General features: G+C 35.9%; 1 protein-coding gene across 3 annotated transcripts in view; it reads left to right on the top strand.

Moving 5' to 3' along the window:
• The window catches only part of EMC2 (ER membrane protein complex subunit 2), a 36,180-nt gene extending 13,222 nt beyond the window's left edge, over positions 1-22,958 (top strand). For all 3 annotated transcript variants that reach the window (XM_040067495.2, XM_058421357.1, XM_058421355.1), the window contains exons 5-11: positions 1,023-1,080; positions 11,589-11,674; positions 11,845-11,904; positions 14,339-14,420; positions 15,557-15,667; positions 16,569-16,673; positions 22,553-22,958. In XM_040067495.2, coding sequence (XP_039923429.1) covers positions 1,023-1,080; positions 11,589-11,674; positions 11,845-11,904; positions 14,339-14,420; positions 15,557-15,667; positions 16,569-16,673; positions 22,553-22,639 — 589 coding nt within the window. In that variant the 3' untranslated portion in view covers positions 22,640-22,958. The remainder of the gene's footprint in view (positions 1-1,022; positions 1,081-11,588; positions 11,675-11,844; positions 11,905-14,338; positions 14,421-15,556; positions 15,668-16,568; positions 16,674-22,552) is intronic.
• Positions 22,959-25,797: the final 2,839 nt, after the last annotated feature.

The raw sequence follows: 25,797 nt of genomic DNA, 5'->3' as shown, positions 1-25,797 counted from the left end.
TAACAGAGAACACTAAGACAGCATTTTACAGAACATCTGCTCAAGTCTGTAGCAATCACCTTCTATTCGTTTCTGCTTCTGTGCTTCCATTCCCACCTGTTCCTGTACCTTACGGTAGCTGGAGTGGACAGCTGAGCTATGGTAATGGCAGCAGTGCTTAGGGAACAGTACAAGTATGTAAATGAGTGTCTAAGGTGATGTCTAAGGAATGTGGAGCATCAGAAATCAATCAGCAGTATTTCTGACAAACTGCTTGTCAGATTACACGTGAAGACATGTATGCCCTAGTTCTTTGGTGATAACACAACAGCTCTGTAGTGAAATGTGGTTTGAATTGAGTTATTTCATTTGCTGGGGCCATGTACGCAGCTGACTGAACATGCAGAACTGTTTCCCAGAAGGTTTGAAGTGCTCATAGCACCAGAAGTAACCTGTTTCAAGCTTCAGACAGCAGAATTAATTGATAAACAAATTAAAAAAAAGCAGGAAATGGTGGAAAACATTTTCTGTAAAGATTTTTGTTGTAATCTTTCCAGTTTGCTGTATGCAGCTGCTTGTACTTTTTAAAGTCACAACAGAAGGAACTTCGTGAAGTTTTAAGTTAAAACAATGAAGTGGAATGTTATTATTTTGGATGGTTTTTCAAATTTTGGAGTTTCCGTTTCTTGGGAGATGTGAAAGGGGGTGTAGGGATGTGATGGTTGAACCTGTTGGGTAGAGATAAAGAGAGAACAGGCGGAAGAGTGAGATGTCAGGTGTAAAATATCTAAGTTGCTGCTGAAACAGTATTTCATGAAGCAATTCCCATGTGTTTTTCTTAATTCTTGACAAAGAATACTGCTGTTGATAGTTAGCACTCTCTCAAAAGAATTTTGTATAAATATAGTTTGCTTAGTGTGTATATATATATATTATATTTCAGTATAAAAAGATGCAGGAGGGTTATTAACTATTGAAAGGAGAGTCAAAAAGTCAGAAATTCTGTCTTAGCAGAAATAAATGTGAATGATTTCTTTGTACAGGTATGATGATGCTATTCAGTTATATGACAGAATTTTACAAGAAGATTCAACTAATACAGTAAGTTTAAAAGATAATTCTAAACTGCAGTGATGTGTTACTTGAAATTGTGACTATATTTTCTGTTTCAGTCTGGAAAAATGTGTCTGTATTACTGTATTTTTTCCTTTAGTCTTTTGCTATAATAACCAGTTACCTTAATTTCATGATGGGAAGGTGTGATGTGATACCTTCTTAAACACTGATTTTAGGAGAGGGATTATAACTAGCAATCTTTTCAGAAGTATTAGTAGTGTTTAGAGTTGAGCCTTTCAACTCTTTCATTTCCCAGAATATTCAGTGTTTAGAAGACTAATATATTCTGCCACATGTCTTCTGTGTTCCTAATGTGTAATCTTAAGGATTAACTCTTAATACATGAAGGTAGTGCTTGAATAGCAGTTATTTTGATTTATGTCTGGGACACTTTACTAGCTCTTGACTCGAAATGCATGAAGCATGCCAATTGTATAAAACAGAGTCTGAGACAGACTGTACTGTTCTTCTAAGCATTTTTTGAATACTGATTGTAAAAGCCACTGTGAGCTGCCAAAATAAAAGTTTAGAGAAACTTGTAGCAATATATTTTCATTGATATTTTTTCCCACAAGGATAAAACTTGAAATATGAAGAAACTATGGAGTTTCAGATTTTTGTATGACAGGTATTTATTGGCAAGTCAAAAAATTCTTATATACATTGGGGGTATAAGTGTTACAATGGTTTTGAGGAACTGTCTATTGGGTAAACTTCTGTGTTAATGTAATACTTGGGCTATTGCAGATGTTGTGTCAATCTCAATTGCCTAGGTGGGTGTTGAACCTCTACCTTTCCTTGGTCAGTGTATTTGATGTGGTCTGCTATTCAGGAGGGGAAAACTCACAGAAACACAGATAAATGGGATTAGTTAGGGTGTGCCAGAGCTGGATATAGATCGTGTGCCATCCCTTAAACTAAGTAAACTATTAAAAAAAACCCCACAAAACAAATAAAAAAGCAAGCAGCAACAGTAAAAAACACTCCAAACCACCAGAAAGTTATTTTTGAGGCAACACATCTGGAAACAATATTAAGTTAAGCACTTGGACAACAGTGGTAGGTTAAATTCTGTCTGTTAGCAGTGATAGAACTCACAGATTTTGTGCGAGGGTAAAAGGAGCTGTTTCAGTTCTTCACTCTTCTTTTTCACTCTCCCTGAAGTATTAGAAGCTTGAGCTCAAGAAGTTTGAGCACAAGTTGCGTACATGTCCACAGTAAATTGTGGATTTTATCAGTGCATGGCCCAAAGAGTTTCAGAGACACTAAATCTTCAGAGTCACGCTGAAGCAATATGGAACCCATTTGCAGTGAAATCACATAATGGGTCACCTTGGTGCGTGTTTTATGACCTTCTGCTGACAGCAGTGGAAAATAGAGCACCCTATTACAGTGACTTTTATGGACCACAGATCTTCAAAAGTATGCATTTTTGGCAGTTTTACTTTTCAGCTATCTCAGCATAGCTAACATCATCTGAGTGCTTTGTTGGATGGCTTTACAAAACACAATTTTATATTTAAATAAGTAAAATGCATGATTATTTCTTTATTCTGATTTCCTCTGTAATGAAATCATAAAGAGCCATAAACTTGTTATATTTAGAAGCATAAGTTATAAATATTAGAGCAGCTGTGTGGTTGGATTTCTTAAGTTCTGATAATAGAATTGGAGAATGTTAAATGCAAAGGAAAGTTCCTTGCTATATGATTAGAATTGGTTGGGTAAGGCTTGCATGTCAAGAGTGAAAGTTAAGTAAAAAGCTTTCGTGAGTTGTCATGTGTAGATTTCTTTGTGTCATTTACCTGTAAATTATTTCCATGCACACATGTGGCTGCTGTAGTAAAATAAATATTTCAAGATTTTAGAAAAGCAACTGTTGCTGAGTTTGTCTTGGCATTCACCTAACTTTATAGAAGTTTTTTCTGGTCTGCTGACACATGGAGTTGCTTATATACATTAAATGTTTTGGCAAGTGCTTTAAGTGAAACGTAGACATTTGTTCACACAAATCATGTAAAAATCATTCTGTGCATTGACTGATGAAAAAGTAGCATGGAAAAAGATTCTTGCAAAAAATTACGTCTTTTACATGCATAGCAGAATTTTCCAGTATAAAAAGTAAAGTTTGAACTCAAATTATGTAATGGACATTTACACTTTCATATGAGGTTTTGTTGCTGAAATTAAGATAACAGTAATTAATTTCTTAGGATAGAATTCAAAATAGTCTTTGTTTTTAAAATATAATTTTTAAGTCTTATCTCACTCTGGTATAATCTCTAAGTTTTATCTCACTCTGCGCTTACTTGCTGAAAAGGATGACTCATTTGACAATGGAACAGTGTTATTGTCACCTCCAAGATTTTGTTTCCTCTTTCAAAGCATGTAGATGTTGAGTAATAGTCTCTTTTCTAAAGATTTGAATGAATGAAATGTGACTCTTGTGAAGTGCATAACTTGCCTACATTTCAGTAGGGTAAGAGTTAAAACCTTTTCCACTCTTGTCTATTTTGGTGGTAATGATGGCGTGTTAGAAGTCAAGCTGACATTCCTCTTAATAAGGCTGCATAGTATTTTCTATCAGAGGGCACTTTTTATTAATTAAAATCTTACATAGTGTCCAATTGAAAATTTTTATAGTGATGCTGAACGCTGCCTGATTTGTTTGTAGATCTTCATATAAAAGCTTATTCTGTTTCTCAGAACAAAAAAAAGAGAGTTACTGGGTTTTTAGCAGTGTTGATAGGGCTTTTTTGTTTGTTTTTGTTCTTTACGTATTTCATTGAGAAATCCTTATCCTTCTCTGCTTTGGAGGAAAACTTTTCAGTTAGACAGCTAAATATTTTTCGTCAGTTGGGCTCTTCTTGAGGTGGTCTGTTCAGGAGAGCAGAGAAGCTTGTTGATGAGAAAGGAAATTGAGTTTATGTATTGAAGATTCGTGTCTAACCCACTCCACTGTCATCCTGGTGCACCTGCAGTTTCTCCTGATTATTCAGCTCAGCCATCAAGAAGTTTGCAGAGCACTCGATCAGCACCAGGGGAAAGTGAGATAAGGCACAAAGTTCTGCTTTAATTCTAATCCATAGAAAATATGGAGTCTTCATTAGGATTATTCTTCAGCTGTTTTTCTTGCCACTTTTTCAGCCAAGGTTTTTATGCAAGACACTGTGTGCTTCCTTAGCTTAGGACACGTGGACAGTCTCATTACCATCATGGGTTTAGTAATATAATTATGTGAATGAAGAATTTAAAATTTCTATAGTAAGACAGTGGTGCCATCAACTCTGTTGTTTATAGGAGTGGGCAGGAACAAGTGTATGCGTATGGTCACATGAAGTTACCCTTTCTCTTACTATTTTGAGGTTCTTTTTGTAGATGAGCTGGACATATTTCAGAAGAGGCACAGGAGGTGGTTGAAGAACTCTGGGAATACAGAATGCTAGAAGGATTCAGAGCAAAATCTTAGTATCATGTATATATTCATGTATATAGGCAGCAGTTAAATACCATGAATATCTGACTTCATCTTTCTATGCGTACATCTTGACTGTTTAGGTAACATTTCTTTCCCTACCTCTTTGTCTCCACTGAATTTGAGCACTGGATATCTGTTTATCATCTGAACTGTAATAATTCCTTAAAATGTCTGCAGTAGCTGTGAATTCATTTTTAAGGGAGACCTCCTGTGAAGATCTTGAAGCTATGTGCCTTTATCTACAGGATGTTCTGAGTTGCAGAAGGGAAAACTGCTCACCAAATGAAACATCTACTAATGGGGAGAATTTTCTGAGGTGACATGTATGTTTTCTTAAATTTATTGGCCATCTGCCAGGAAAGACAGATCTAGACCAAAACATAGGTGTGTACAGTGGTAGTTTTAAAGGGAATCAAAAAAGATAGCTTGGCACTGTCTGGCAAGCACTGTCTCTTGGTGAGAGTTGTGAAGAATGACAGCTGCTACTTCAGTTAATTCCCAGTGAGAACTGATGGGTGAGCTGGCACTGTGTGGTCCTAAAAAATGTGGTTTTTTGCTTTTGACAGAGTATAATTTACCATTACAGGGTTTTTTTGCTTCTTGTTCAGTCATGATTGGTGAAGTGAGAGAGCAGAGTGCATTCCACCATTTCTCCCATGTTTTGTGCTTGTAGCACTTCTAAATGTTGATGGAGATTTCGTCTCTTGAAATGAAGTATTTGAGAACTGAAGAGAAGCTGTACTGAGTTGTGGCAAAAGTCCATTTTACTCGTCTTGTGTCTGGCTTTGACTTACTGCCGATACCAGAAGTGTGTAAGAGCAGGGCCATGACAGTATGCTCTGGTCTGTTCTGCCAGTTTCTATTCATTTTCGTGTGCCAGAAGTGATAATTCTGTTTTTAATGGCTCTTTGTGCAATTCCTGCATAGATTTATTTTTGAACTTGCTTAAGTTTGCCATGCCTACATCTACCCCATAATTGAGAAATTAATTGTTGTAATTTGTAATGCATTGGGCAAATCTCCCATTTGTGGAGTGTGTTTTTTTTCTTTTCCCACACCTTCAATTTTATTTAATGCCTCTGAATTTGTCTGTTACTGTCAGCAGTTGTTTTCACTTTATTAATACCCATGACTTTTGGGATCTTTTGCACTTTCCTTCCCTCTAAACTAGAAGTCCTAACGTGCAGCTGTTCTTGTTGCCATTCAGTGCCTTAAAACTCTGCTGCTGTTCTCCATGTAATTTCTGTGCTTTTTCCTATATTTTGGTGAGAAATGAGAGGACTGAACCAGCAGTCAGTACTAAAAATGAAAGAGCATTATATACTTAGAAAGGGATGCCACGGATGTGTCTCTTCTGTATTCTTTTCTGATAACTCTAGTGTCATAGTATCACAGTTTGGGGTTTTGGAGCAGCGTTTTTGGTTTTTTTTAAGGTGGTTTCTGAACACTGAGTTGATGTCTTATAGAACTGTTTATTGCAAGTCCAGTATCTCCCTCTTATCCGAAAAATTCAGATTTTTCGTGTACATTACATTCGTATTATTTAACCCTATATGCAGCCAATTAATGTAGATTAAATTTCACAGGTTGTTTTATTGTGCTGGTAAAAGTATTCATTATGATTCATTATTGTGAATGCTATTCTTTGGTGTTGTTTCTTGTTCTTTATACTTAATTAAGTCCTTATTAACATATACCTTTACATTACTGTTAATTCCCCATTAGATCTCTTAACAAGAGTGCTGAGCGGTAGTTTTTAATACAGATTATTCTGAGATTCTCAGTGCTGAGAACTCTTTTTTTCTATTTTATCTTTTGACTTACTTATTTATCCATGTGAAGACCTTCTCCTATTAGACTTTAGTTTCCTTCAGAGCTTTCAGCTTCACAGTGTCGCATCTTGTTGAAATTATTCTTTAAGTCAAAGATGACTTTTACATGGATTTTTGAGACTCCTTGCAGAAGTCCTCTAGATAAAAGAAGCCTTACTTTCCTCTGTGTAAACTGTTCTTACTTTTTGTTGGTATATAACATTTTTCATGTTTGCTGATTCCAGGCTTTAGCTTTTCAGCCTGTACAGCTCCTACCAATTTGCTCTATGCTGGTCTTTATGGGTTGTTTATTGGATACAAAAAGTTATGTTTTGCTTTGGCGTTATCCTTAAAGGAGCAGCTTCAACTCAGTAGCTCTGTGCCTGCATAGGTTTGCAAGATTTAACTGTCTTGCATGACCAACTTTGAAAAAGTCTGAATTCTGGTAAGAATAAATTCATTATTGTGGTTGTTTTTGATTATGTGCTGTTTTTGATATCTATGTGATTTTTTTTTTTCCTTAGTTGTAGATGTTTACACTTCTGTTTTGATTCACATACAGCAGTGTGAAGGAAAATGTTTCAATGTATCAAACTGTTAGAACAAATACACATTTTTAAAAATGTTAAAAAAAAAATTCTTTTTAAGATGAAAAGTATCATGTGTTTAATGCTGTTGTAGTTACACAGAAAAGAAATTCTTCCTTTCCTAGGGGTCTCAATCCCTGAAAATTCTCCTCCTAATACATTCTTTACAGCCATGAAATTTAGAACAGTGTTAGACTCTTTCTTGGTACGTTTTACTAATGAAATGCAGATGATGATAAATGTTCAACATTTTGAGTCTACTTAATTCTAATTAAAACGAATCATGACAAATGGAGGGTGTGTTCTTATGGCAGATTGGGGATTATTAGTCTTTAAAAAAATACCTTAGAAAGGTTCACTCCTTAATGAATTTGTACATACTGAAGTATCTTAGTCCATATGATACTGATTCTTTAAGTATTTCTTTAAGATGCATGTATCTTTCCATTAAGAATCATGCATTTACAGAACTAGCTAGTAACCTAGTGTTTTGCTGTAAACTCTGGAAAGTTGAGGGGGAAATCTGTGTCACTCTATCTGCATGGTCAAATCCTGCAGATCGTCTTACAGCGCTGGAGGTTTTGCCTTTTCCTTTTTACTTAAGGTGGAAAGAGGAAGGAGTTAATTATTGCATGAGGCTTGTTCTAGAAAGTCTTCCGGTTGTGATGTGAAGCACTGAAATGTACCCCTTGAATGCTATTTTTTAAATCTTTATCAAAGTAATTATTTGTGACTATTTTAGTAGGCTTCTTAGACTTCAAAATAATTTCAATTCCCTGTATTTAAAAAATAAATTCTCAAGAATATTCTTGGTGGATTTGAAATTAATAATTGAACAGATTTGTAGTCTGCATTTTGCAGTTTTTTAATATCTTGCAACAGGTCCCCTAAAAATGAGTTAGTGTTTTGAGATGTGAGGTTTTTGGTAAAGAGGGCTTTTAACATAATGAAACAGCATAATGAAATTACCTGGTTTGCTTTTATCAGGTGGTTGTAAGGCAGAAAATAAATTGGAAATATGATATAAATGCTAGGTAAAGTTTCTGTAGAATTGGTGTGAGTCTGGCTTTACTTAACAAGTAACTATTTTTGTATGCTGAAGTGGTTATTAGTGTTGGCAGTGGTTCTGTGCAATAAAGCCTTTTTTAAAATTTGTGTGGAAATAAAGAAAAAATGATGCTATGAATGTAAATTGTCATTAGTTATGCTGCTGTCCTCAGGATGTTCAGGAAACTGGGGCTCACACAGCAACACTTAAGCTGAGTCACACAGTGAGCTCAGGGGCAATATAAAAAGCAAGGGTAGGTTGTTTTCTTGTCTTTATTTTTCTACCTGTCATATCATTCCTGTGAATCACAGATCTTATTGAACACCTCTGTCCATATCTCTTGGCTTTGTGATTTTATTTGTGTGATGGAAAAAGTTAGAATCTGCTTTAAAAAGCCTCTGCGTTCTCACTGAATTCTTTCCTGTGCTTTTAGAAAGACTTTCAGGAATTCTGTGCTGCTAGATAACATTTTGTTCTTCCTCAGGATGTCAGCACTGTTTTGAGTGACTGAGCCACTCTTTTGTAAGCTTGGAGTTCTCTGTAAATAAACTTATCTCCCAGCAGTTTTGAGGGTGAAGGGAGTGCAGATTTCAAGCCCAGATGCTGCTCTATTTTTAGTGATGAGAAAGGTGGATTAAAAAAAGAAAGTTTTAAAAGTTGTAGAAGTGTAATTTTGAAGAAATTTTATGGGCTTGGTGTAGCAGGGAAATTTTGTCAAATGTATATGTAACTCATGTAATTCCTAAGCGCTGCCACCAGAATATATTAATTAATGTCTATTGCTTTTGTCCTTGTTATTTGATTGCGTTAGATTACATGCTTGCTATAGGTAAACATCAGCTTCTCTTTGTGACTAGAAATACTTGTAGCTTTTCAGTAATTAATGTCTTGAGGCACCGGTGATTTATGTTACTTGGGAGTGCTGTGGTTAAGAAATAAAGCAGCCATGGAAAAAATCTATTTCCAGACTCTTGGAGGACTGACTTGGATGCAGTTGAAGGAGTTGCATTAGAAACAAAGAGAAGAGTGACTTACATAGACTGTTCCTGTTGCCATTACAGATTAAGTTGTCATATGCATTGATTGATTTTATATATTTAATAGATTATTTTAGTTCTCAAGGGTTTACTTTAGTCAGGCTCTTGATTTCTTTAAATTTTGAAAATAACCCAGTTGCCCAGTTGTTAATCCAAGAGTTACATTTGAAAAGCTACATATATAAAGTCAATTGTCTGTTACCTGCAAAAACCCTTCTGTCTTCCTAGGCTGTAATTGCTTAATGCATTCCTTTGGCAGTGCATGCTGTTATCTCCACTTTCCCTCTTTTCATGTTTCAGGCTCAGTGGGCAGGTCACTGGGCTGTGTATAATGTCAGCTTTGGGTAGTGGGTTAGCACTGCCCTGGTGTTCCCACCATAGAAGGGGGTGACCTGCTTTACAGACGCTTTGAGAACTCCATAAAATGTGACAGCAAACAATGGCTTTGCTTGAGGTTTTTTTGATTGTTATTTTGTGGTTTTGTTTATTATAGCAGCATGATAAGCATGTGGGGTTATTATTTTTGAATGTAAAGAAAGTAAGTTTAATTATGCTGTTATCTTTATTTTTAAAAAGCAGAAATAAAATAGAGAGTGTGTTATTGTTGCAGTGATAAATGTGTCAGCAGTTAAAATTTCCAGTTACAGCTTTTAGCCATGTGTCTCCCAGTAAAAGTAGAATGATGTATGTAACTTCACAGGTTGCAGTTTGACAAAGAAGCACTGGAAACCACACTGCTTGTGTTCTGATTCGGCCCCTGATAAGTCTTCTCTCTGCCTGTGTCTTATATTTAATCAGAAGGATGGAATATTTTTTTCCTCACTTGAGTTGTTTTCACTGAATTTCCATTGAGTATGTGTTTGTGACGAAGATAAAGGGGATGAATTAAAAAGAAAGAACGAGCTTAGTGTCAAAAGCATTTCTAGGTTTTCTGTTTTGGTGCTTGAACTAATTTCCCACTTTTGTTTTGGAAGCGATTGATTTGTTCAAATGGATTAAAGGATAAAAAATTATTTAGGACAGTAGTTATGTTTAAAATGCTGTAAATATACAAGAACTCTTGTGACTGTGAACTTGGGGTGCATCATGAAGAAATTGATTTCAGAGCTATGTGAAATTCAAAGATTAAAATGGTTTAAGATTTTGTTCAATAGTTGTCCTGTCAAGGCTTCTGAAAGGTGATACCCAGCTGTGTAAACTCTTTATAAGATACGAAATAGGATGAGGACTATAAAGGGGATAAACAGTGGGACCTAATTATCAGAGAAGTGTGCTTTATGTTTTTTGTCATTAATATTATCTCATGGAGGAATGGCATACAAGAGAGTGTGTGTACATGTAGAAGTCACGGACACCAGGCCATCAGTTGTCTCATGTCTGATCGCAGTGGTTGTGGTCACCCAAGAACGCAGGGATGAGAGGCTAGGAAGGAGGCTGATGGCATTCCTTTTTTGAGTTATGTTATGCTGGAATTGTATTTTCCTTCCATACTGTCAGATTTCTCCTCTGATGACTTTCAGGCGGGCTGAGATGTGCTGTTTGCTCCCATCTGGGGAGGTTCCTTTGTTTTGAATCACATCTCAAGTGTATGTTGATACTCTGTTGGTTTGAGCGTGGTGCTGGTAACACCAAGGACACAGGTTCGGTCTCTGTATGGACCATTCTTTTAAAAGTTGGGCTCGATGAGATCCTTGTGGGTCCCTTCCAGCTCGGAATAATCTGTAAGACTGCAAAGACCTGCAGGCCTGAAAACTAACCAGCATCATTCCGAAGCTGAAATACTGGATTAAAGTACAGAATAATCAGCTATTACAATTCTCTATGTCTTTCTTCCTTCTGATCTCTGACAACTTTTATGGACTTTAAAATTTAAATACATTATAATTCTTAGAACTCATTTCTGTATTGTTTAAATTGAAAAACATTTTCTACCCACATATCAAAGTACTACTCAGTTTTTGCCATTGAAATGGCTATTTTTTATTCCCTTTACATTGCAGAGCCTACTTTGTGCTCCAAGAATGATGAGAGTCTTGTTTAGGAAATTGGTGGGTATTTAGCATTAGTTAAAGGTGCCTTTCAGCACTCCAACAAGAATATTTTATAATGGCTGAAAGCCATGCTTATACAGGGACAACCAAGATGCATCTGTGGGGTTCCCTAGGACTCAAGTCACCATTTCTCCTCTACAGTCATGGATCTTGTGAATGACAAGGTGGGGGTCATTGGAATGGCTGAAGATTAGCATCCCCTGCTGTTTTGTAATTATCAGAATCTGGACAGTCATTTATTTGAATGGAATAATGCATACAGTTTGTGCCTCCAAAGAAAAGCATACATAATGTGATTGTAAGAAGAGGTTTTCAGTCTCTCAGTGGGATGTCATGGGTGTGTTGGTAAACTTCAACCTAGCAGTGTCTCTGCAGTGGAATTCCACTGGTATTGAGATAATAATTTGCACAGTCAAATTGCTTTCCTTACAAAAACCCAGGGAATTATGAGGCCTAATCCTTTATTAATGTCAACCCATAGGCAGCAAGAAAACGTAAGATTGCCATTCGAAAAGCCCAGGGGAAAAATCTCGAGGCCATCCGGGAGCTGAATGAGTATCTGGAACAGTGAGTGTCTTACAAGAATACGGATTGTGTTTTGCTATTCTGATAAATCTTTTTAATTAAAGTGGAATTTGCATTTAATTTACTCTTTTGCTTCAGTGCTTGTCATTTACAGAATCCCTTGCACATTCTTTCTTTTTTTCCTTTTTCCCTCTCTTGTATTCTCTATACAGATTTGTTGGTGACCAAGAAGCTTGGCATGAACTTGCAGAACTTTACATCAATGAACATGAGTAAGTTGTTTGCTAATTCCACATAAAAACTGTTAATTTGGAACTCACTCTGTGTAAGTCAAAAACCTCAGTGATCTTTTTAAGGACTAGTGAGTGTTACAAAGTATGCTGTCTCATTTCCAGTATAATAGTCCTCAACTGGATATAATTACCAAGCTTATTTGGCTACATAAATAACTTTAAGAAAGCATTTGTTTTTCAAACAAAAAGAGTTTACTTAATTTCCTGTATGTTTCAGTAATTTTTAAAAATATGATGTTTAAAAGAAGTGGTTTGAATGCAGCAGAGAACAGCACTTATTTCCCATCATTTTTTGTTCAAGTTATGTATTTTACTTGTTAGAGATGTTAAATTCTTTACTTCTAAAATCAATCCATCATAGCAACCGGTATTCCAATTTTCTTATAGCTTACCTCTCCCAGAACTTGTAGTAACCTTTTAAAAAAAACCCACAAAGCAGAACATGGGTTCAGAGTTGGAGGCATCTGGTCGCCTGGGTACAAAATCCAAAGTGATCAAGAATGCTGAATGTTGTAGTAACTTGCTTATTGGATATTTAATGTTTTTGTTAGCTTTTTTTATTGCTGTAGTGACAGGAGGAAATCCCAGTGTGAGAGGATTAGCTCAAAGCCTTAGTCTAAGTTTTCTAATATCACAGCATTAATTCAAACCTCCACCCAAAGGCGTATCTTTTTTTTCCCTCTTTCTTTGGTTCTTCAGCCCAGCCTGAATTATATCACATTGTTTCCTTCTTTCCTTTTCAGAGGGTGGTAAAACAAGCAAATTGTTAAGGAAGAAATAGCCATTCTCACTGTGAGGAAAAAATTGTTCCCCAGTCACCTCTCCTTGCACACCATTCTCAAAGAAAATAGTTATTAAACTCTTTTAAATTATGACTTCAGGAGTAAACTAGAATTTTGATACCCAGACTTCCATTTCTTTGGGGAAATCTACCAGCCACTTGTCCAAGAAAATAGCTACTAAAAAAAAAAATTGGCTAGAAAGATATTCAAGCTTGTCAAATCTGTCAGTGCAAAAGTGAATGATAGAGTGGTGCAAACATATGTATTCCATTATTGGGTTGAGGTTTTTCTGCTATAATCTTTATAATGAAATTGTGCAATAAAACTCAAGAAAGAAACTGCTTTTGCTTGTCTTTGTTTTGGTCTCTAATTCCAATAAAAAGCATTGTGTAGAATTTCAGTTCATGGAAAGAATTCACTGTCCTCACTATATGTCCCTGAGCATCATTATTGTTATTTTGATAATAGGGAATAATTGGCTAAAAGCAGCTAAAAGTTAAGTTTTAAAAAAAGAAGACAATTCATCAGCTTATATGTTTTATCAGGGTCACAAATCACAGGGCTTGTGAAATCACCATACTCTCATTGTTTTTCATAAACACACGTGTGCACAAGTCCTCAGTTCTACCCTGTTCTGCAATGAGGAGTCTGGCTTCTCCTTTCGGAGAATGAGGTGGCTGCCCTTTTATCTCCAGATTAGTAAATGATACAGATACATGACTATCGTAACATGCACTGGAGAAAACCACGTTATTTATTTTAGGAAACAAGATTTTACAGATAATATGGTTTAATACGGTCTCATAATTGCTAAATTGCTTTTACTGTGATATTAAATATCTACCCACACTGTCATTATAAGTCTTGTATTTCTGAATTTTGGAATCCTGTCACATAAACTGTGCAATAGTGCTATCACATATCTCTACATGATGCAAATTCTGCAGACAGTTCTATTATTTGAAAGATTATGAACCTAAGATTCTTAATAAACCTGCATTTTGAGCTTGACTTCTTAATTCTTTCTGAAAGCTTTCACTAAAAAAACTCAAGGACTAGCCTTTTCAAATAAGGATTTGCCTATTTGGAGAGGTCTGATGCTATTTTCATACGTAGATTTGAACTATTTGAATTTTAAAACTGTTCTTAGTATGTTTTTTTTAATCTCAGTTCTGTGGTTGACTGTTGGTAGGTAAAGTTATTTGACAGTGTTAATGTTGTCATAAGTAGCTGCATTTATGAATCCTCAGGTAGCTGAATTTTCTTAGGAAAAAAAGAATTATTTTGTAGTCTCAGTTCCGTGTCTTACAGTACCTAATACCTGTTTCTACTTGTCACTTTGCTGATGAGAAATGGCACTTTTTAGTATGAGATTAGTATATTAAATACTTTTCATGAGCTGTTCCATTTATACCTAGACCATTAGATACTGTGTATTTTCTCCTGTCTATGATTTAAAAGTAGTAACTTGGTTCTAAACATCATTTTAAAATTAACATTTTTATTAATTGTGAATCGTGTGATTTTATGGGGGGGGGGGGGAAGTAAGACTGTGATTGTGCTGTTAAAAGCCTGAAGCAAAGAGCTGTGTACTCGTGTTTCATTTTATCACTGTTTTTTGTATTCCTCAGCTATGCAAAGGCAGCCTTCTGCTTAGAGGAGCTTATGATGACTAATCCACACAACCACTTATACTGTCAACAATATGCTGAAGTAGGTATTTCAGAAAAATCAATTGTTTGATTACATTTTCTGTTTTTATGTTACAGAAGTGGTGAAAATGGTTTCTTTAATTTTTCCCTAGGAGATTTAAAAGAGTTTACAGAGAATGCTAAAATCTGACAGAACTGAACACATTTTGAAAACTGTTTTCTTACTCAGTGACTCAGTCATGGTGTGACTGAGCTAAATATAAGAGGGCAGGAATTGTTGAAAATAAAAGCTAATTTTAAATGAACCCTTCTTGTTGAAGTTTTTATGCACTTTTCAAATTAAGTGCATGAGATTAAACTTTTCTACAACAACGCTGCCCAGGAGATTATGATATATAGCTTGTTACTGTGGACATATGTGGATCTTGGAATCCACATACAAAATTCTGCCTGAAAGAGCACGAATGGAAGAGAGGTAGAAACTAGAGGTAAAGTTAGAAGTTTTAGCTCAAGGTTTTAGCCATTTGAATTTGTCTTTTTTTTGAGATTATAATTTTTTTCCTAAATTTTACTGTTAACTGCTTAGAATGGGTTTAATTTGTTTAGTTAACATGGGTAAAATTGACATTAAAACTTGAAAGCCTAAGTAGCTTTCTCATAGAAAGACATGAAAGCATATCTTCTAGTATTTATTCCTCTTTTTGTTGATCTAATATCTGGAAAAATTAATAGAAAAACAATGGAGTAATCCTCTAAACTTTGTGTGCTATTTTGAATACGTAATGAAAAGCATTGTGTAGTTTTGTGAACTGTTTTCATGCATGCTGTGGGAACATAGGGTCAGTATGGATTTCTAGTACTCAGAATTTAGATTTAAAGTTTGTGCTATTTTTATAGGGGACAATCCCAAAGTTTCAAGTATTTATAGGTGAAAAATAATCTCTTTTTAATCTTTTAGCAGTGTATTAATTAAATTAATACTGGGGCTTTTTATCCTATAGTTAAATATTTTTAAATGTGTATATTGCAAAGAGCTTATATTTCTCCCAGGGCAATATTTGGCCTTTGATCGGAATCACCTGATGTGAAATGTCCTGTGAAACAAACTTGGAGTGAATTTTTATAATATCATTGCTTCAGAGTGAATGCTTGAGGTATGAATGACGTGTAAGTTTCAGGAGTTTATCGTTTTTACAGGTTAAATACACTCAGGGGGGGCTTGAAAACCTTGAGCTGTCAAGAAAGTATTTTGCACAAGCACTGAAGCTTAACAACAGAAATATGAGAGCTCTATTTGGACTTTACATGGTAAGCATTATTATATATTTTCCATTTTTATCATTCTGAATATGTTTACCCATGTATATTATCCTTTATCATTTGCTGTTTTGGTTTTTTTTTCCTGATTTTTGACTTAATAGCTCAGATTATTAACACTGTTTTGAAATACAGAGTATTTTATATACCTTTGGATTATGGATAATTTTGTGCTAGTAACTGCTCCTTACTGAAATACTCTTAAGCTTTAAGTCTTGTCTGTATTTTCAAAAGAATTATAGTTATTGGCACAGGAAGATAACTCATTGAAAAAGGATTTAAAGACATGCTCCTTTCTAGAGGATGATGAACTGCTGAAAACACCAGCACAGTAACAGTGATTCCTTGCATAGTGTATTTATTCATATATTTATTTATTTATATATAAAAAACTCTCTTTGGTTCTTAAGTAATACTTTTTCTGCTTTCAGGTGAGAGTAGGCATATGTAGAGTCTTACTTGCTTTTAAAATGTATTTTCTGATGCTACAGGGAAAAATGTCATCTTTTTAATGGCCATTTGGACATACAACCGATGCATTTTATATTGTCTATGGGAACAAATTGAATGTGCAAAACTAATTCATAACTCTCACTTTAGGAAAAGCAAACTGGATTAGGTGATCATGTCCGGGTTTGGTTCTTCACTCAGTACAGAGCTGAACTGAAGTCTAATGTAGCTTTAAATAGAACAAATGGTTTCAGAACTCTGGCTAATTCTTAACTAGATACTGCTTGCCAGTGACTTTTAAATTTTTTTTTGTCTTTGTCTTTTTCCACTATTGCTGCTTATGGGGCTTGGACTGTAAGGATGCTGAAAGTTCTCAGCTTATTTCATGCACATAATTTGTATAATTACTCTGGGTTTTGTTTTTATTTTATTGTATTCCTAGTCTGCTAGTCATATTGCGTCCAATCCAAAAGCAAGTGCAAAAATGAAAAAAGATAATATGAAATATGCCAGCTGGGCAGCAAACCAAATAAACAGAGCGTACCAGGTTAGTCCTTCTTTGCTTTATGATATTCCTGACATGTTCTATTGTTCTTTCCTGCACTTTTATCCACTGCTGTTCAAAAGGTTAAAAATGACATGTAAATCTGCATAATCTGCTTGGATTTTTTAAATTCTGCTTCTGTTCGATTTTCTGGAAATCTTAATATAAGGTTGATATTTTACTGTTATTAATTACTATCATTTACTTAATCACTTTGAACAGAGTTTTCCTATTAACATTAACTGAATGTATGTTGCTGTAATATTGACCTTCTAGACTTGGTTTTACCGGTATTTTGGTACAACTTGGTATATCTTAATTCTTAGAGTGACTTATTTTTCCCCTTCTATTTTACTACAAAACAAAATTCTAGAATTTTTGTTTTCCTTGAGTTTACTCTAATCTTTCAAAATCATGTGTAATTGCCTTAGTATTTGTGACTGAAGTTGGTTTTGTGTAGTTTTGTAGAAAAAGGCTCGTTGTGAAAACGTAGACTTTGTAGGCCATAATCAAAGCTTGCTGAAGTCATTGGAAGTCTTTCAGACTTTTTGAAAAATTGTTAAACTTTTATATTTCCTATTATATTATAAGCCTCTATTTCTTTCTATAACTGCGAATGAAAACATGTTTTATCTTGTAGGCTCTGCTGTCTGTGCCCAAATAAGTCTGTTTGACTCCTTTACAGCTATCTTAATGATCTGCCTATCAAAGTTTATACATGAGTAATCCTGGGCATCAACATCATACTGTCCAATTCTCCCCACAATTTTTTTTTTTTTTTTTTTTTTTTAGCAAAACTATTGATACTAAATGCAGAGAATTTGTATACATATTCTTTCTTCTTTCTCTCTGCAATATTTCAGTGTTGGAACTTAATGTTTTTCTTGTTGCTTCTATTTCACAGTTAATACTACCAAATGGCCTTTTTACAAGCATCATCTATTATAGAATTAAATTAGATTTTCCTTTTCCAGCCAGTGCAGTTTTCTTAATGCAGACTGCATTTCAGTTCCTTGCCAAATGTGAAGTTTCTTGTGGCTGATGTGTTTTTGATATATTCCAACTTAGAGGTATTTTCCATTTCTCCTAATTGTCCCTGTAGCTTCTGACTGTACAGTGACGAGCATTGTATTCCTGGGGACATAGTGAAGCATTTTATACTTACGTGCCTAAAGTTTATTTCTCTTCTGCTCTTTAAATCGCTCTGCTTTTCATTAATAAACCATTTACCTGCTCATACTGATAAGGTGTGTGTGTGAATTAACTACTTTTTCTGGTGTTTTGTAAATAACCAGGGCTTCTTTTAACTTGAAGTATGTCTGACATTCCTCTAAACACAGTGCAGATGGAAAACTCAACTATTGCAGGATTAAAACCAACCAGCCAATCAACCAAAACCCCACAAAAACAAACAACAACAAGCCCACCCACAACACCAACAACAAAAATCCCCAACAAAACCCCTAACTCAAATCCAACCAAAACAACAAACCACAAAAGACTGTCAAAGAATGGAGTACACCCTGGAGTCATAATTGACAGAACGTAACAGGTTTTAAAAGATGTGTTAATTTTTAGTGAAAAGCAGTATTCCATGTATTACATCTTAGTAAAATGAGCTCCTTAGATTAGAGTGGATCTGCACATGTTTTAAGTAAATATTGTGACCTGGAGTTCAAGGTACTGGTAGAGACTCATTAGTGCTTCTGGGAAACAGCCCCTTTCAGGGCGCATCAGGGTGGAAATTTAAAACCAGTGTTGGCTGTGAAATGGCCTAGAAGGCCTGGAAATAGGCATCTCCTGGTTCTAAACATAATGGATGTTTAATTATGACAGTTTCTCATTAACTGATTCACATCCAGATAAGCACACCTGTTTGTTTTGTTTTTTGTGTTTTTTTTTTTCTTTTCCTTCTTTTCTCTCCACATGGCTTTCTGTTAACTTCATAATGTCTCTAATAAAACATGAATTTTATTGGGAGCAGTGTGGTGCTGGGGGCAGTTTTAAGTGCAGGGGGTTTAGGGTTTGGTGGGGTTTTTTTGGTTTGTGGTTTTTTTGGTTTTGTTTTTGGTTTTGCTTTTGGGGGTTTTTTTTTGGTGTGTGTATATGTGTGGTTTTTTGTTTATTTGTTTGAAATTTTTGTTACTGTTTCTGTGGAGTTCTTTTGGATCCGACATTAAGCATTTTTGGTTGATGCTTACCAGAACAGGCCATGTTAACAGAACTAACATACATACATGCATGGATATATATCTACATATACGTGTGTATGTATGTGTGTGTGTTTATATGTGTATGTAGATAAGTTGACACAGCCTACTTTAGCTGCTCTTGTTAGCTGTTTGGAATATAAAGTGAAGAACACTCTGTGTGATTAGAATCTTAGGGGAAATTCAGCTCTTGGGAAAATGAAAGTGCTCAAGCCAGGATCTGGCAAGTAAATGGGATGAATACCCCCATTCCTCTTCCCAGAAGAACTACAAGAAGCTCTAGTGAGCACTGCTGGGCAAGACATCCCCAGCCCAACCCTCCTGACCTTGTTACAGGGCTGCAGAAGCGTTTGGCTGAGTCTGTGTCCGACTCAGAACATACAGCCAGTGGTGTTAGGTGGTGCAGAAGGTGGCAGTTCCCCCTGAGTCAGTGTTGATTTGTTGCTCCCTTGGTGAGCGGAGCTGAGCTGTTGGAAAGTGTCACCATTTGGACCTGAGGATGAAACCTTGGTCACTTGTGCCAGGGGAAGCCCTTAGAGAGTTCCTGCCTTAGTGGGAGGGTATCTCTAGACAGGTTTTAAGCTGGATATTTATATGATCCCTATAAATACCCTCCCCGCTTTCCATGCATTATCCACCTGTAAAGTGCAGTAAGAGCCTTAAAAGCTTTTTGTGTTTGACACTGACTTATTTTATTGGTTGGACATTCTCATACTGCTAAATGAAATTTTTCTGGTGGTCATGTTCTAGAGAGCAAGATAAATTTAGAATCCTGATTTGGGTGTCTATACAAATTCCGTGCATTTGTGACTTTAAATTCGAAGTTATTAATGCAAAAAAGTTACTTTTGACCATCTACCTTGCAGTGGGATCTTTTCCCCATTTCCAGTTTGGGTTTGAACTTGAATTACAGCAGTTTGTGCAGGAATTTTGGAAAACTGCCTTTATTTTTTCAAATGACTGGCTATAGTTGCTTTTTAATTATTTAATTATTTTTTTAAAGTTTCTTTTATATGCAGTTTACTTGAAATATTTTTACTGGTCCTTTTCTTTCAATTTATTCTGTCATTCAAGCAGTGTGCTTTGGCACTTGATTTTTGCTTTTCCTGTGCATTCCTCTATGAAAACAGAGGAACTTCTTAGTTTATTGTCATCGAAAGAAAGCAGTGTTTGAGTATAGAAAGAAAACCTTATTTCACCAGTGTTGGTTAGACTGTGCAGCTCTGTCTTTACAGAAAAACATGGTGATAAAGAATAGTTAAAAAATTCCGAAATGCACAGATATTTGACACTCCAGCTAGTTAATATACTTATTTTGATGTTATATATGTAACCATCTGTGCTGATTAGTACTTCTCATCTGTGTCTAATCTCGGAGAAATGTAAACTTCTTCAGGAAGACAGAAAGGTTTTGTAGCTAGGGCTGCTGTAGGGAGCTGGAATTCCTGGCTGCTAACACATCCTCTGGAAAAAAAAAAAGTCATTATGCTCCAGGCTTCTTAAATCTAATTGACTGGGTGGAAAAAAGACCCAAATAAAATTTAATTTTAATCTTTTATTTCAGAAGTTAGTGAAGTACTCGTTATTCAAAGAATTCGTTTTATTATAAGCTTACTTCTGCCCTATGACTAGAAAACTGGATCATTCCATATGTTCAGATCCTGAGAAGAAGTTCTGTCTGTTCCCAGGACATGAGTCACAGTTACTTTAACACCGAAACAAAATAGGGCTACCTGGAGCTCTTCAATTAGGTAATTGGTTTAGCATGTCTTCTGGTAGGAGCATTTCAGCAGAGGCAGGCGAGTTTGATTAATGTTCACAAAAATCTTTAATGTGATCTTACTCATAGTAATTTTCCAGATACATGCTTCTTAGGTACATTACTAAACTCTTCTGTGTTAGCAATTTACATGTTATTTATGGCTGGGGAGAGGTGATTTTCTTACTAACCATTTGGGAAACAGAAAATTAAATCATGATTTAAGAAATGGATTCCAGCTCAATCAGTCAAATTGCTGTGTAATGGCTGAATAGACAAAATAATTGTTCGTCAGGGCAAATTTGAAGTGATTACGTTTCCAAGTGTGCTTCTGGTTGTTATGATGCAGAGTTTGGTTTTATTTGTTCAGCTTAAACTACATGTCAGTACCATGAAGGCAACTGCTGTTGAAATTAGCAAGTGGCATGTTTTTAAGTTAATGTCATATGTCAATTTTGTTTCCAGTGCCCATGACAAGAATAAGTAAAATTTTTCTTATTTTGAAGCTTTTCTCTGTGTGCTTTCTGTGTGTCTTACTAAGTGTGCTTTTTGACCACAGTATATTTAGGCTTCTCTGCTTTTTATTGAAATTTCTGAATGCTTTGAGCTTGAAAACATTTATCACTTCAAACTTTTGACTTGTTTTTTAAACTTGCATGTTTTTGTGAAAGGGTTTGGAATTTCCAAGTGCCTGTTTAATGTGAACAAAGAGAGGCTATTATGTTCAATCAGATACAAGCAAAAGTTGCTGCTTTCGCCTTAGAATGTGTTAAGAAATCTTGGATTTTCCTCTGAAGTTGACTATTGCATGTCACTATGTAAACTGCCCAACCTGAAGAATGGGTTTATATGTACTACTAGAATCAAAACCTGGTACACCAGGTACACATGAAAAAACAGTGTTTTTAGTACATCTCTAAGCTGTAAGTGTTGTCACAGTAACAAAATTTCTCCTGTTTGATTTGAAATTTACTGTGCCAAAACAGTTTTTTAAAAAACTCATTTCTGATTGGGAATCACAATGCTAGATTGTAGCCTGGGGGTCAAAAGCAGGTTAACAGGTCCTGCAGCTTGTTACTGGTGTGATATTACCTGAGTTTGATGACTTAATCTTTCTTAACAGGTCATGAAGAGTTTGCTAAATTAAGTTAATTACAAGAGAGAAGGGACACATTATAAATCAAGGACTAACTATGCGAGACACCAGTAGTATTTGAAATAAAAAACTTCAAATTGAAAATTTATTGAGTGTTTAGATGTTAACATTTGAGTAGAGAATAGGCTGTTTTACTAGATGCAAGTTTTAGTTACTGTTTTTGTAATTTCTTTACCACTCCCCCCAACCTGAAATGCAAAACTTTTTAGTGCAGGTGTATTAAAAATTGTTAGGAGTTTAATTTGACTAAGGACCAACCTTCTTAATGAATCTCCTCTGTTCGATATGGCTGATGGGTGATGGGAATTGGAAGTATCATTAGAAAAACCCTTTTGACTTCAACCTGGGATGGTCAGCATTTCCTATCCTTCCTTTGTTTCTAAAGCCATTACTAGTATTTATTAAGCTGTATCTTTCTTTCTTATCAAGACAGACTTTATTTCAAATGTTCTCTGAAACTGCTGTTTTAATAGTAGGCTACAATCAAGGACAACGTCATCCCTCATAGTTATTTTGAACCATAAAATATAATTATATGTTGTCTGGATTATTTTATAGTAAATTTTGATAAATAGAATTTTTTCTGTCTTTAACAGAACGTATGTTTTCTTTGCTTCATAAAAGAAGGTGATACCGCTTGTATTCTGGTAAAAATTCTGAGGTTTAGTTTTGTGCTTTTAAGTTTGTAGTAAATAGAGTTAATTATTGGTATTTATATTATATATTTATAAATAACAATCCTTTCTTTCCTGTTTAGTTTGCAGGTCGCAGTAAGAAAGAAACTAAATACTCTTTAAAGGCAGTGGAAGACATGTTGGAGACCCTGCAGATCACTCAGTCTTAGCTTGGCACAGAGATCTAATACAAAATTTTCCAATACCACACTCAACCTGTAATGACCTGTGGGTTATGTTACTCTAGTGCTGTTAAAAGTTAATTTTGTATTGATTACGTGCTATATAAAATAACATTTTATGAAAAGAAAAATGCATATTTATTGCTGCTATAAGAAATATGATGAATACCCCTGAAATTAATAACTTAGCCACACAAACAACATAAAGAAATGACATGCTGCACAACAGTCTCCTCAGATTTTTGTATGTACAGTACCTGCTTCTAAGCCATAATTTGTAGAAATAAACTTGTTAAATGATTAAAAATATACAGTGATTTATTGAACTTGCAAATGGAAATCACAAATTTATATATGTAGATTAATAAAATATGCTAAATATTTTTCCTGTTTGCATATTTAAAAGTAAAAACGTCCTACAGAGGTGCCCTTTCTGGTAAATATATCAAGGAGTGATAATGAGTACCCTTTATTAGAGAAGAAAGTTTGTTAAGGGTTTTCTTAATGAGTTAGTATCTAGTACTGTAGAAATGGAGAAAACTTCCTCATGGGCTTTGCTTCAGAGGTGCTGTTGTACTGGCTTAAGGCCAAAGACATTCTTCTCTGTGGCTTTGTGGGCAAATGCTTCCATGTCCACGTAATTCTCCGATCAGTGTGTGCATATTCCCTTTTTTTTTCTTCCTTCTCTGTGTCCTTTCCTGTTCATGTGTTCCCCATGATGAGTTTAGCTGGGGCTCTCTGCTGTCTCTGCTGTTCTGTGTCCCTGGTAATGGGCACTGTACTGCCTCTGCTGTTCTGTGTCCCTGGTAATGGGCACTGTGCTGTCTCTGCTGTTCTGTGTCCCTGGTAATGGGCACTGTACTGTCTGCTGTTCTGTGTCCCTGGTAATGGGCACTGTGCTGTCTCTGCTGTTCTGTGTCCCTGGTAATGGGCACTGTGCTGTCTCTGCTGTTCTGTGTCCCTGGTAATGGGCACTGTGCTGTCTCTGCTGTTCTGTGTCCCTGGTAATGGGCACTGTGCTGTCTCTGCTGTTCTGTGTCCCTGGTAATGGGCACTGTGCTGTCTCTGCTGTTCTGTGTCCCTGGTAATGGGCACTGTGCTGTCTGCTGTTCTGTGTCCCTGGTAATGGGCACTGTGCTGTCTCTGCTGTTCTGTGTCCCTGGTAATGGGCACTGTGCTGTCTGCTGTTCTGTGTCCCTGGTAATGGGCACTGTGCTGTCTCTGCTGTTCTGTGTCCCTGGTAATGGGCACTGTGCTGTCTGCTGTTCTGTGTCCCTGGTAATGGGCACTGTACTGTCTCTGCTGTTCTGTGTCCCTGGTAATGGGCACTGTGCTGTCTCTGCTGTTCTGTGTCCCTGGTAATGGGCACTGTGCTGTCTCTGCTGTTCTGTGTCCCTGGTAATGGGCACTGTGCTGTCTCTGCTGTTCTGTGTCCCTGGTAATGGGCACCCCTTGGCTGTGGCGCTGTGGCTTCTCCGTGTGGAGCAAGGGGTACTGCCCTGTGAGGGTGACATGAGAGCTTGTTCCGCTGCCTTGCCCACTGGGGGATAGTGTTTGTTACACCGTCAGCATGAAGCATCTAGCACACTGTAAAGCTGTGTTCTGTTTGTCTTTAGGCACTTGTTCATTTACTCAGATAATCAGTCAAACACCCTAATTCAAGCATTTTGCACTTCTCATCGTTCTGGATGTTGTTCAGATCTGTTCTGTGACAATTCAGTAGCACACCTATCATTCCATTTACTACAGCTGCAGTAAGATTGCATAACACCAGCAACATAACCCTTGGTAAATTCTAACACCGGTGTTGCAATGTTGTTTTCATGGCTGTTACAACCATCCAAGATGATTAGACTTTCAGATTTTATACTGCCTAATCCATATGGATGAATAGGTTAAAGGCTCTACATTAAGCTGTCTTTATTATGATCCTGGACTTGATGTAATAAAACACAGCTGAGTTCCTTCTTAAATCAGCAACAAAAACTTCCTTCAAAGCTTGAAAATTTGTATAACTGAGCTGGTTTTTGCATGAGACTGGGCCTTCAAGAAACATGTAGGATCTGACTCTTATCCATGAAGTAGGTTGGAGTGTGACACAATGGATGCCATGCCATGAGAATTAATTGTACGTGGAATCATAAAATAGCTTAATTCACTGCTGTTGAAATACAAAACTGCAAATACTGCATAGTGTTATATTAAATCATCCAATTCTAGCTTTGGGAAGTAGTACATATCCTTTTATAATAATAATCCACAATCTGACCTCAGAATAGTACATGTGGCTAGATTATGTATGCTTTGTGTGGAAAACCTATCATAGTTGGTCCTGTGTATTTCTGTTGTAGGCTTTGATTGTGTGAGTGTGCCATCTAGAGTTTTAAGCCCACATTAGTATTTTTTTCTGTTGTGCCTACATCTCGTATAACTTGGTTGCATTTTGAAATTAAAAATGGTGGGAAGTTTTACTGAAGGTTAAAATTATTTAGTGCATAACATTTTACCTCCAAGGTACTAAAACCCAATAGTGCAGTATTTTTGTGTAGAAGGCATCTGCTAAAATGTGTTGTATATAAAGCTTTGTTCTGAGACAGCTTTTAATATAGTGATGTCAGATTTGCGTATTTAATGTATCAGTTTATCTGTAAGGAAATTAGTTCTGTTTCTTGTTTTTGGTTATTTGATGATAATTTTCATGTCATTTGGCTGCTTAGCAGCTTCTCATTTTCATTACTCTTTAACTTCTCTTTGAAATTACTATTTAGCCCTCTGATTTGTGCTTGTATTTTGGCAAAATTTCCACATAGTAAAGCTTACAAGTTAACCTTGCAAATATTTCTGACAAATTTGTGTTTATCTCAAAGGTTAACTAAATTACTCCTATGAAAATGCTTGGACAGTCTCTGACAGAACTTGACTTGCAGCAGTTGAAATTGAGAGTATTTTCCATATTCAAATTTAAAAAGAAAGTTTAAAAATCCTCAGCAGGGGAAGTAACTGCATGAAATGCCCTGCACTCTCAGCAGGAAAGGGCTTGCTGAGAAGAGAAGCTGTCATATAATATGATCTTTGTAAAAGTAATTTTCCAGTTCTAGTAAATGATTTTGTAATGTTACAGATGCTGTGTTGCATTAAAAGCTAGG

Source organism: Hirundo rustica, chromosome 1 (assembly GCF_015227805.2).
Source record: "Hirundo rustica isolate bHirRus1 chromosome 1, bHirRus1.pri.v3, whole genome shotgun sequence".
Lineage (NCBI taxonomy): Eukaryota > Metazoa > Chordata > Aves > Passeriformes > Hirundinidae > Hirundo > Hirundo rustica.
The sequence above is the reverse complement of the archived record's forward strand: the minus strand, read 5'-3'. Positions and strand labels throughout refer to the sequence as shown.